This window comes from Pinus tabuliformis, chromosome 8 (genome assembly GCF_031772625.1).
Source record: "Pinus tabuliformis cultivar Carrire ecotype Pingquan chromosome 8, CPIR1, whole genome shotgun sequence".
Classification (NCBI taxonomy): Eukaryota; Viridiplantae; Streptophyta; class Pinopsida; order Pinales; family Pinaceae; genus Pinus; species Pinus tabuliformis.
Window position 1 is genome coordinate 1,043,269,144 of NC_142294.1, and position 13,269 is coordinate 1,043,282,412.

The 13,269-nt window shown below is 39.6% G+C and overlaps 1 protein-coding gene across 1 annotated transcript; it reads right to left on the reverse strand.

Annotated features, from left to right (window-relative positions):
- Nucleotides 1-6,247: 6,247 nt before the first annotated feature.
- Nucleotides 6,248-6,679, reverse strand: LOC149238919 (uncharacterized). Its single transcript, XM_089369697.1, has one exon. The coding sequence runs from the start codon at nt 6,677-6,679 to the stop codon at nt 6,248-6,250; it is 432 nt and encodes a 143-aa protein (XP_089225823.1).
- Between the last annotated feature and the right edge of the window lie 6,590 nt (nt 6,680-13,269).

Here is a 13,269-nt window from a genome sequence, read left to right on the forward strand (position 1 = left end):
TGATAAGAACTCAATTTCTATATTCGGGAACCTCAAACTTCGAACTTCTCCCTTCTTGTATACTGTTCTTCGCCTTGATCACCTTTGATCCGATACTATGTAGAAATTCCCACTGTAGATCAATAGATTATGCAATATACTAAAGAAAAATACAAGATCTACTTCTACAACAAACTTTGCGAAAGCTTAATCGAATTGAGCAAGATCAATGAGAACACATATACCTGATAATGAGAAATCAATCACACATAACACAGAAGAAATAACATGGAGAAAGCCTCAACCTAAAACTCCAATCTCTGTATTATCATACAAGTGGAAATATGTTCAAGTTACAAAAATAATCAGCTCTCAAGCTATCCTACTCGCTCTACAATCAAACAATACAACTCACAGACTGAATAGACACAATATATGTCCTCCTCAAGCCCTCCAAGCCTCCTATTTCCTTGCGCAGTTTTTCTTGGGGTCCAGTGATGCCACATGTGTGAATTGGCTTCATCACACTCACAAAAACTGAAGAAGTAACTGCACAATCCTCAAGGAAAGAATTCCTTTTGCATGCAAGAGATATTCACAATGGAATATTCTTGCAACTGATAGTACACTATCCCTCCATTTGATCTCAATTGGGTCTCTATCTGAATTGGCATGCATGAGTTATTTATGAGAGAATATTCAGTTATCTGAAGTGCAGCAATTACATGCATGCATGCATTAACTAATTGAACTCATAATTAATTCAACAAGCCATTTTAATTAATATAACTGGACTTGAATCATTAACTGAGTCAACTAATTACAACTCAATATTACAACTCATCCTTATCTCTTTAACTGATTGTTGGGTCTTGAAATTGTCATTCACTTCTATTACACTTTCATTATCATGTCCATTATGTCACCTCCATTTCACCTTCATTTCACTACCATGTCACTACATTCATCTCACTTTCATCATTATTAGGTCACATTTATGTTTTTCCAAAATTTATTAATTCTTAGCATTTTTAAGTGAATTTGTGGTTAAAAATTAGAAAATAATGTGCATATTATTATACCTAACAAGTGGGATGAGATTGTTGACATGTGTAGGTCAAAAGGAATCTTCTAGAAGACCTTTATGTGGCACCCTAAGGCCAAATTCGAATTTGAGTGGAGAGGATCATGGGATCATGAGGATATGTGTCACATTTCCTATTTGTATTGAAACTCTAAGAAGACATGTGTCTTATCATTTCCTATTTTGATTATAATTCTAGAGGTATAGAGAGAGATTCATGGACTCTCATGAATGAGATGACTTCTCATCTTTTTGTATAAATAGGAGATCTATCTCCTTTATTTGTAAGCTTGGTAAACTTTGTTAGCTCAACTTGTTGTACTTTGTAATTTTGAAGAATTTGAATAAAGCTTTGACGTTTTCAACATGGAAGGAGATGTGAAGTAGATGTCATGGAGCATATTAGAATGTAAGGTAGAGTAGATTTTATTTTGTAGTTTTGCTTTGATTTCATTCAAGTATGTCATTTTATTGTTTTCAAGTTTAGATTTTCCATTCATGTAAGTTTAATTCATGCAAGTGTGTTCAACCGGTTGATTGTAGTTTTATCTAACTGTGTAATCTATGCTTGGCAAAATAGTCCAAGAAAGTATTTTCCAATTGGTGCTTGGAGCATTAGAGCACACAGTAGATTATTTTTCCTTTACATGTTTTGTATTTGCTTTCCATTTCAAATTAGCATAACTTACTGTGTTTCCTATGCTCGTTAAATCGTTTCTAGAAGATGGCTCTACCATTTTCCAATTGGATTGAATTTGGGTGTTTGTTCATGCAGCAGTGATAGATTCATTTCCATGCTTTCTTAAGATCACATCTATTGTATACTCAATTGCTTAAGTCATTTCAAGAAGATGATTTCAACATCTTCCTATATTGAATGTTCCCAATGGTATTTGAGCCTGCAATAGATCATAGTTGTTTTTGTATTATTTTAAACTAGCATTATCATTTTTGCTTTCACTTCATAGAAATTTTTCCGGCCTAGATTAATCTAACTATTCAAAGTTTTGATTTGCTTTTATCTAATGTTCATTTCCTTTTCTCCCTTCTTTAGAAATTAGATTTTAACATTAGATTTAGTTGTCCATTAACATTTAGAGATTTCATCTAGAAGCATAACTTTTCTTTCTTAGATTAATTTCCTTAAGCATGAGAAACAAAACCCCCAAAAACAACATAAACTATAAAAAAACGAAGTAAGAGAAAGGTTAACTAAGCACATATAGTGCACCACACTTCATCAGTTTACAATACCTGGATTGATAATTTATGTAGAGCAATTTAGGACACTAAATTGACTAGACACTGATGGATAAATTCCTCAATCAATGGAGAAATTGTTGCATGTCCCCACATAGGCTTCATGTTTGATTTTCTACAACTTACAACTAATTAACTCATGGTGAATTAATTAATTATTTTACAAACAACTGCTAAGATCAAATTCGAATTTTTACTTCTCTATTTTAGTTCAGGGACTAACTAAAATAGGAAGGTATCCCGAAATGCTATTTATAGCAGTACCAAATTTAGCACTTCGATATTTAGCATTTCTTGTTGCTATTTTCAACAAATATATAGATAATGTGTACCATAACTTGAATCATATGAGGATATCAACTTGACTAGAATAGGTCACCAGTAATAAGAAGCTTTCACAATCAAGCTAATGTGATCAGAAATAATAGTGGAAAACATGTCATCTAACTTGTGCAGTATATCTCTTTAGCATGTGTCAGCTAAAAACATGGATCAATGTTCAATGATAGTCAAATAAAACTCTATGTAGCAATATAAACTTGAGGTTGACAAGGGCATTGGCAGGTGGCATTTACAGGTTACTTGTTGATCATGTGGCATCCTAAATTCCAATGAGAAACTAGATTAACCTTCTAGAGTTGAGGAGGCACATACATGGAAATATGTTGGCTTAATGGGGCTTGGACCCAGGTTTGGAGTTAGTCGCACTCACCAACAAAACCCTACACTACCGACCTTTTCGGCAACAACCCACATAGAGCGGGTTGCAGTCTCACCCAAGGCAGTATTGGTGGATGCTAGAACTATGTTTCTGCATCCAGAGGGCTATGTGATGTGTTTTTTGTAGATATAGGGCTTTATCTTGACCTTCGCGAACCCTAACCCTTGAAACCCCGAACTTACAGTAAATAACAGTTAATAGATTTTTGTCCTTTTTCGATTACGCTAAACATGCATAACATCATACAAATAAGAATATCTACGTCTTTGCGAGTCTGTTAAGTACTTTTCCCAATTAAATGCATTCAACAGATCATAAATACAACAACTTCAGAATTAAACAGTAATACACAGATACACAAATATCACTTCAAAATATGTCTTTAATATGCTTCAAATTCTTAGTTACAAACTCTTTCCAACTTTGTGCACACAGCTACAGGGGTCCACGCACTAAGTTGTGGACTTACCAAGGTCTCCACATACATTGTTGCATGAGCCTTCCCCTTCACCCAAGTACAGAATAGACAAATTCAAACTCAACTCATGCACTTCCTACTTAGCTGACCTATGACTCTTCTATGACTTCCTTTTATATTCTTCCTTCATTACAATACCATGGTCCGCGAACTATGGGTGGGTCTCAAAACAACTTGAATTTAAAAAACTAAGGGGATTTGACCTTCCTAAAGCCCCTGTGATGCCTATTGACTTGAGCTACTCGCACTCCATTCCTCAAAATGCAGAGAATTTACAATATCTTTACAAACTTAACAAAACTTTAACAAAATTTGACCCAGGGGACCTCGTCCGAACATGCCCCCAACACAAATCCGTGACTCGTCTCAAGTCACTCTGCTGGTGTACCCTCAACCTTTTCTTGCAGGCCACTGAATTCGATATTCAATGCTTGAAGATCTGTTGTTCTTTGCGGATGACTTGATAAATTTATTCGACCAACTTCTCCATCGTTGGACCTTCGAATACAAGGCCCATGGTCCTCTGTGTCTGTTGAAGGGCCTTTAGCTTGCCCTCAATGGTCTGAGACAATTGACTTGCCTCATTAGCCCATCGATGTGTTCACACTGCAATTATGGTCACTTTTTTGCGTAGCTCGTCGATCTGTGCCTACAGATTCTTTCCTTCCTGAATTTTGGTGAACCTTTTCACAGGTGCAAGGTTCCGTGCTGTCGCTCAGATCTCATCGAACTATAGCTATCTATCGCAGATGTTTGCTTCAATATTCTGTAAGTGTGGGTCCTCCTGCAGCGAGGCCCACGTTTCCATTGTCTGCTCAAATAATTGGCTGTAGTCCTTGACTGTAGCGACCAGAGTTGTCATATCCTCTTTAATGTAAACTTCGCGTTGCTCTATGAGCTTCGAAGGTGTGGTTAGCTGTAGCTTCATTTGAAGATTTGAAATCTGTAGTTGCATCTCAAATTGCACCTTTCTGACTTCCTCCTTGGATTCCTTCAATGCAGCAGCTAACTTGTGAATTTTCTCTGCAGAGGCCGCTCCGGCTGGAATTTGGATCTCAGGGAGCTCACTGCACACTTGGGTAAGGGCTTCCTCTAGTTGCTGATTTCACTCCATCACCTCGTCGTGAGCTTGCAAGGCCTACACTTTCTCTGCAAAAATATGTTGATTGTTAATCTTTACTTCTTTGATAATCAATAGAGCTCTTTCCTCCTGGATGCAAAGCTTGTCTGAAATTCCTTGGTGTAGCTCGTGCAAAGTCTAGATAGGTAGTGCGATAATGTGGATACTCATGTTATTCATATGTAGCAACCTGGCCTGATCCTTAGTTGTTTCGACATGCAGGGAACCCTCTAGTAGCGTCACTACGCAGAGGTTTGTAGTCAGTTCTGCTCTGCCCTTGATGTCTTGCTCACCTGAATCACGCTCACTTGACCTGCGCTCGCTTGAACCACGCTTGCCTGGAACTGCAATTCCTTCAGGCCCTGTTGCACTTTGTCCAGTGCCTTCTTGTACTCGTCCTCAATGTGCCCCCATATGTTCTTAGTTGCGAAGCAAACAACATTTCCTATCTCATCAAGGCCCCCCTCCATGAGGACCAATGGTTCAGTACCCGCAGACTTATCAGACTTTTGCTTCTTGCATGGTCCTGTCAAACTATGCTTCCGTCTCTTCCTAATCTTGGAAGGGGACTCTAAATCCTCTGATCTGACATAGGGATCTGCGCCCCTTTCTTTTTCATATGTAGTTTCTACTTCAAAATCTGTGCTCTCTGTACTAGGCTCGTTGAGGTCAATGGTGACCTGTGTTGTTTTTGTCTGCACATATTTTTCCTTCTGCGCTTCCTTCTCTTTCTTAAAAGCCTTCTGTGCTTCTTTCATTTTGTCTTTCTTGGCCTTTGTTGGAATTGCTATTTTCCCTGTTTCTACTTTTGTGGCCTTATTTGTTCCTGTGGCTTCACCAGATTGGGTGAGCCAATCACTTGATCATTTTCTAATGACCCCCATAATATCCTACTCCGCGAATAAATAAGGAAACTTGTGCCATGTTCCTGTGGCATCCTTCTTCATGCACATGAACATATTATGAAAATTTGCTTTGAAGTCTGCTACATCTTTATATTGTGCATGTAGAGCGGGTGAAAAACATGGTTATTGGTTGATCACCATGCATAGGTCCATTTGGACCAGGACCCAAAACATTTTATTCTCCATCTCCCTTGTGGGCTCCTTAGAGGCCGAGAGTGAAGCGTACCGCGCAGCTTCACAAAAATCAGGATCTACTGCGGGGAACCGTGAGTCGTCTGGTGTGCGTCACACAACTAGTGCAATCAACAATAACAACTAGGCATAGTGGAATTCATTGCCCTCTTCCCGGGCTTCGTGGAAATCCACGAAGAATTATGTATTTATAACACTTTTTGAATTCAAATCCATTGATTCCCTCCAGATCTCCCTCATTAATGCTCTTTTGGCGACAAATTTCCAAATATATTCTCTTTAAATGCTTTTACCCTGCTCCCTTTAGTGGGAAAATAGCCATCCAATCATCTGCGGTGCTTCCAATAGTCACTTTTTGGCTAGGCTACATGGGACCCACCTTGCTAGCGTAGCTCCTTCGTCGCAACTCTCATCTACACCTTTCTCCTAACCATCGCACAACCCAATCTCTTCTCCAAAATTTTATCCTAGCAAAGTAGTTTATAGTCTCGCACTTCCTTCCAACTGCCTAAAGTACTAAGACTGTCCTGCATCCATGTAGCCATTTTGCAGGGGTGGGATCGTCCCTATACAACTTCAACCAACTCCCATTGATTCTTCCTAGAAATAGCTCCCCACTCAACTTTGCGAGTTGAACTACATCTCCATCCGTAATCTCCTTGATGATGTATGGTCCCAGCCAATGCATATAAAGATTTCCTGGGAACTTAGTAAACTTGCTATCATACATCAGCACTAAATCTCCAGTTTTAAAGGTGTGTTGCTTAATGTGGTGATCATGCCACACCTTTTCTCTAGCTTGTTGCACCTGCTGATGAAAACCTGCAAAGAATTGATCTTCTTCTAACTCAAATATTTGCGTGAGGCATTCTTCCATTATATCCCGATCTTCCATATTTGTGACTGCAACAATCCTCAAACTAGGCACTATGTACTCCATTGGCATCACCACTTTTTGTCCATAAACCATTCAAAATGGTGTCTTCCCGATCAACTTATTACATGTAGTTCTATATGACCAAAGAAAAACTGGTATGCGCACATCCCAATCATTCCTATTCACATTATAGATCTTTGTCAAAGTATTCTCCAGGATCTTATTGAAAGCTTCAATTGTTCCATTTGCTTGAGGATGGTATGGTGTGCTTTTCTGAAAAATGTGAACCCCTGTCACTCATCAAAATCTTAGGATAATCAAACCTGTATGGAATTTACTCAAATATAAACTTCGCAGCTGTAGTTGTGCTGTAATCCTTCACAGGTTGCGCCTCAGCCCACCTGGTCAAGTATTTTGTCATCATGATAATGTAGCATGCTCTTGTCTTCCTTCCTGGTGGTTGAATAGGTCCCACAAAATCTGTTGCCCATTTGTCGAATGCCTGTAACAAGACTTGCAGGTTCAGAGGAAATTCTGTAGGTTTTAACCCCGTACAGGAATTACCTGCATACAAATTCTAAAACATAGAAAATAAACAATGCAAGAGAATAACACATAAAACACATATACACAAATATTTTCCCCTCGATCCCAAAACCGGGACTACTAGCTTGATTTTTCATTATTTTCCTTTCAATGTTACAATACATATTTATACATCCCGAAGCATCCAATACCATGGACTGAAAACCATCATGTCCAAAACCAAGTGCGAAAACCATGCACAAAACCATAGGTAGGTCTGCCTAACCGAATATAGGGTCTAAAAAAAAATTTCCCTGAGGCACCGCCCCAAACCCCGTAGAGGGGGGATATCCATGCCCCCTTGGACAGGGGGGCCTTCCGCCCCCCCATGACCCCTCCACTATGTAGTTGGAACAACGAAGGGGGAGCTCCGCCCCTCCTCTAACCCCTCGATTAACTACGTATGCTAGTAGTGGAAAGAATATAACACAACCCAACATTCTCCCACTTGTTGTTTTCTTTCCATAGGGGGCCACAAGAGAGATAAGTCATTTATCCAGCCCTGCAACACCCATTTTTTCTCTACACCAAGAGAACTTCTCAGAGCTCACAAATTTTGTCAATGCATCTGCAATATTCTTCAAAGTGTCCACCGTTACTAGCAACACCTTTTTTCTTCTATCATATCCCTCACAAAGTGATATTGAACATCAATGTGCTTTGTCATTGAATAATAAGCAAGGTTCTTTGCCAAGAAAATTACACTTTGGCTATCACAGTCTATCCTTATAGCTCCCTGTACTAACCCCATACTTGAACACAATCTCTGCAACCAAACTACTTCCTTTCTTGCATGAGTGGCTGCCATGTATTCTGCCTCTGTAGTTGATAGTGCCACTATAGATTGTTTCTTACTCATCCAACTGACTGCACCTCCAAACTCTGATCAAGATCTCTAGCCCATTCTGCATCAAAAAAGCCACGAATATCCAACACTCTGTCCAATCCTGGTGTCCCTTGGTAGCACAAGCCATAATCACTAGTGCCACGCAAATACCTGAAAACCCACTACACGGTTATCTAGTGATCCTTCCCTGGTTTTGATATAAACATGCTCAATACTCCCACTACATGTGCAATGTCTAGTCTAGTATAGACCATCGCATACATCAAGCTACCGACTGCACTTGCATATGGAACACGGGACATGTCTTCTTCTTCTTGTGTCTTGGGACACTGTTCAACATATAAATTTACACCTACAAGGATAGAAACCTTCACCGGTTTACTATCCTGCATATTAAACCTATGTAATATTGTCTCGACATGCTTCCTCTAGTTTAACCAGAGCTTCCTCTTTGCCTGATCTCTTTTAATTTCCATGCTCAAAATATAGTTTGCAAGACCAAGATCTTTCATGTCGAATTTGGAGGACAATTGGGTCTTCAAATCCTGGATAATTTCTTTGTCATTTCCAACCAGCAACATATCATCCACATACAGGACTAGATAAATAACATGGTCACCAATTAATTTAATATACACAGGGTGATCTGCTTTGCTTCTGGTGAAGCCAAGTCCCCGTATAAATGTATCAAATTTCTGATACCACATCCTTGGTGACTGTTTTAACCCATACAGAGACTTATTTAACTTGCATACCAATTCTTTCTTACCCTTCACCGCAAAGCCTTCTGGTTGCTTCATGTAGATCTACTCTTCCAGATCCCCGTGAAGAAATGATGTCTTCACATCCATCTGTTCTACCTCAAAATAAAAATAGTAGCAACAGATAAAAGTAATCTAATAGAAGCTAACTTGGCAACAAGAGAAAAAATATCACCAAAATCAATTCTCGACACCTGGGAATAACCTTTTGCTACCAACTGAGGTTTGTATTTCTCCACCTTTCCTTATGCATTTGTCTTCTTCTTGAACACCCATTTGCTTCCAATGGGTTTCCTTCCAGCCAGCAAATCCACCAGATCCCATGCCTAATTTTTGTGCAAAGATGCCATTTCATCAACCATGGCCTCTTTCCAGAGTTTTCCATCCTATGAATCTACTACTTCCTTAACAGTTCTAGGTTCATCATTAGTAATAGATAAAGAAAAAGTTGAACAGAAAGCAGATAGACTATACCTTTCCGGTTTCTTTCTTTCTCGAACTGATCTTATCACACCTGGAGTTTGTGGCTCTTCACCTTCTGATTCCTCTTCTGCTGTAGAGTCTGATTCTTCCTCCTTTAGCTAAAACTCTATCTTCTTAGGTTCCTTTGGTTGGACTTCATGTTTAATAACATCTTTAACTTCTCTGAACACCACATCTCGGCTGTACACAACCTTCCTTGTTACTAGGTTCCAAAGCTTATAACCCTTTAAACCATCCTTATACCCAATAAAGATGCACTTTTCAGATTTACTATCCAATTTTGTTCTTTTCTCCTTTGGAACATGTACATATGCATCACATCCAAATGCCCTCAGATGTGAAAGAGAGGGTTTCTTACCAGTCCATACCTCTTGTGGAGTCTTATCCTCCAACGTTGATGAAGGTGACCTGTTGACCAGGTAACATGCTGTCTCCACTGCCTCTGCCCAAAATTCCTATGCTAATTTGACACCACTGAGCATGCTTCGTGCCCTTTCCATCAACATCTTGTTCATTCTTTCTGCAACTCCATTTTTCTCAAGTGTGTATGGAGTGGTCTTCTGCAGTGGTATACCACACTTATTACATAATTCTTCAAATTCCTTACTGCAAAACTCTCCACTGTTATCTGTCCTCAACACCTTTATCTTCTTCTCTCTATGGTTTTCCACCAGAGCCCTAAATTCTTTAAACCTGTCAAAGACTTCAGATTTCTTCTTAACGAAATATATCCATGTATTCCTTGAGAAGTCATCTATAAATGATACATAGTACATAGACTTACCTAGTGATGGAACCTTCACAGGTCCAAACACATCACTGTGCACAAGTTCTAATATCTGTTTCTCCCTCTTACCACCAGAGGGGAAACTCACTCGATTCTTCTTCCCATATACAAAATTTTCATAGAATCAAAATCTAGAAAGCTATTACTCATACCTTCTACCATACCTTTACCATGAAGTATTCAAAGGCCCTTCTCTCTAATATCTCCAAGCCTTTGATGCCACAATGTGGTCTTCTCTCTAGAGACCACTATATTTTCTACTCCACTTTCAGGAGCCAAAGAACTGTTGCACCCATCAACAATAGTGCTACCTTGTAGCTTGTACAGAGTTCCAATCCGAACTCATCACATCAATACTAGTGCTCCCCGAACCATCTTGTAGGTATCCTTCTCAAACACTGTTTTTACACCTACATCATCCAACTTGCTTATGGAAATCAGATTTCTGGCCAATGAAAGAATATGCAGAACACCTGGAAGTATTCTAACCCTTCCACTTTGCAACTTCAACTTTACTTTTTGGTGACCAATGATTCTAGCCTTCCTATCATCCCCCACGAAGACATCACTACCATCATATTTCTCATACTCGTAGAACAACTCTCTATGGGGAGTGAAGTGAAAGGAGGCACCTAAGTCAATCAACCATGCCTCATGATCTACATGTGTACTTAAAGAAGCCAAGTACACATCCCCACCTTCATCTGAGGTGGTTTTCACCTCTACAAAAGGAGCATCATCAGATCCCTTTCCTTTGTCAGGAGCTTTAGATTTATAGTCCCTTTTGTAGTGCCATTCCTTTCTCCATTTCTAGCACACCACCTTTACATATTTTCTTGGAGATTTAGATCTCCATCTAGATTTAGATCTCGCACTCGATGACTTATTTTTGTTTCTGTTCCGGGACTGTCCTCGTATAGACAAGGCATCACCATTATGTCTCTCCATATTTTTCTGTCTCATCTCCTTTGTCAGCAAGGATGAGACTATTTCATCAAACCGCAAGGCAGTTGCATTGCTACCTATTGCAATAACCATACTATCCCACGAATTTGGTAGAGAACACAACAAACTGATGCACTTATCTTCTTCTGAATTTTTAATATCAACAAATAATAACTGAGTTACCACAGTATTAAATGTGTTCAGATGCTTTGTCACTCAGTCTCCATCTTTCATCCTCAGGTTATACAAATTTTTCTGTAAGAACAATTTATTCACCAGAGACTTAGATTCGTACAAAGTCCTTAACTTGTCCCACAAAGCCTTAGCTGTAGCTTCCCTTGATACATTCAGTGATACTGAATCTGAGACACACAATTGTATTGTGCTCTTTGCCTTCCAATCCAACTTCTTCCATTCTTCATCAGACACTCCCATTGGTTTAGTACCTAGATCTACCGTGATCCACTGATCTTTATCCACCAACAGATCCTCCATCTTGAGTTTCCACAACTCAAAACTCTGACCATTAAATTTCTCGATCTCTATCTTTCCACTGTTTGCCATCTACTTTCACCACCAGAATCGATACCGCAGATCTCCCACTGAATAGGGTCTACCACAGGCCTGAGCAAAACCCCTCAACAACAAAGGCGTCCCCTTGAAGCCAAAACAACTCTGATACCAAATGTAGGTTTTAACCCCGTACAGAAATTACCTGCATACGAATTCTAAAACATAGAAAATAAATAATGCGAGAGCATAACACATAAAACACATATACACAGAGATTTTCCCCTAGATCCCAAAACCGGGACTACCAGCTTGATTTTTCATTATTTTCCTTTCAATGTTACAATACATATTTATACATGCTGAAGCATCCAATACCATGGACTGAAAACCATCGCCTCCAAAAACATGTGTGAAAAACATGCACAAAGCCCAACCTAATATAGGGTCCAATTTTTTTTCCCCAGGGTGTTGCCGTAGACCATGTAGAGGGGGGCTACCCCCCCCCCCCCCCCCCCCATGACCCCCCGCTGCACAATTGACGCAATGAAGGGGGGGCTCCGCCGCCCCTCTAACCCCCGGTTAACTACGTAGTCTAGTCTTGTAAAGAATATAACACAACCCAACAAATTAATCCCTTCGCAACGGATTCCCGGTCCTCTGACAAACATCGAATGCCCTACAATACTCCTTTGAATCTTTGTGCACAGTTGACCACCACACCCCAGCTCGTAAGATCTTCTGCGCAGTCTCTCTTCCATCATAATGTTCTCTAACAACTCTTCCATGTGCTTTGGTGAGGATACTTTGTCTTTCATAAACTGGTACATACCTACGCAGAACTTCATCCGCCCCCATTTTGTATAAGTGCCCTGTAATTATGGAGAAATCTACAATCCTGACCACCAATTCCTTCTTCTATTGTGTCATATATCCTTCAGGAGCTACACACGTAGACAAGAATTGGATTATATCCAAAAAATGTTCATCTGCAACGTGCGCAACAGAGAGTTGCGCATCAGGCAATCCTTCATCAAGACTTGTAGGTCAAAAGGTGATTGGGTCCAACATTTAATCTTCCTATCTTCACAATTACTTTGAAGTCATACTCCTGAAATAGCAGTAACCACCTAAAATCAACCCCCCCCCCCCAACACAGGCTTGTTGCCCAGGTACTTCAAAGCTGAATGGTCGTATAGATTTGGAAGTGTGCACCCAACAAATAATCCCTGAACTTCTGGAGCACATATACCATCGGCAACCCTTCGTGGTCCATGGTTGAATAATTCTTCTCCACCTTAGAAAATTTTCTACTTGCAAATGCAATCATATGGTCGACATATCCTTCACCTAGTTGGGTTAAAACTTCTCCTAATGCTATGTGGGATGCATCCACATGTACATGAAATTATTTCTTCCAATAGGGGAACACTAGAATAGGTGTTGTAACCATATTTTCCTTCAAAACATCTAACATTTTCTGGAAATCATTATCCCAGCAAAATGTTGCATCTTTCTTCAATAGTTTCTCCATGGGTGCAGTGATCTACGCATATGCCTTAATGAAATTTCTATAGTATCCTATATGGCCCAATTTTGTGCACAACTTTTTTACATTCCTCAGGGGATCCAAATTGATAAACACTGCAATTTTAGCAGGTTCCATCATCAACCCTTGATTACAAACAACATGGCCCAAAAGTATCCCATATGGTACACAAAATATACACTTCTT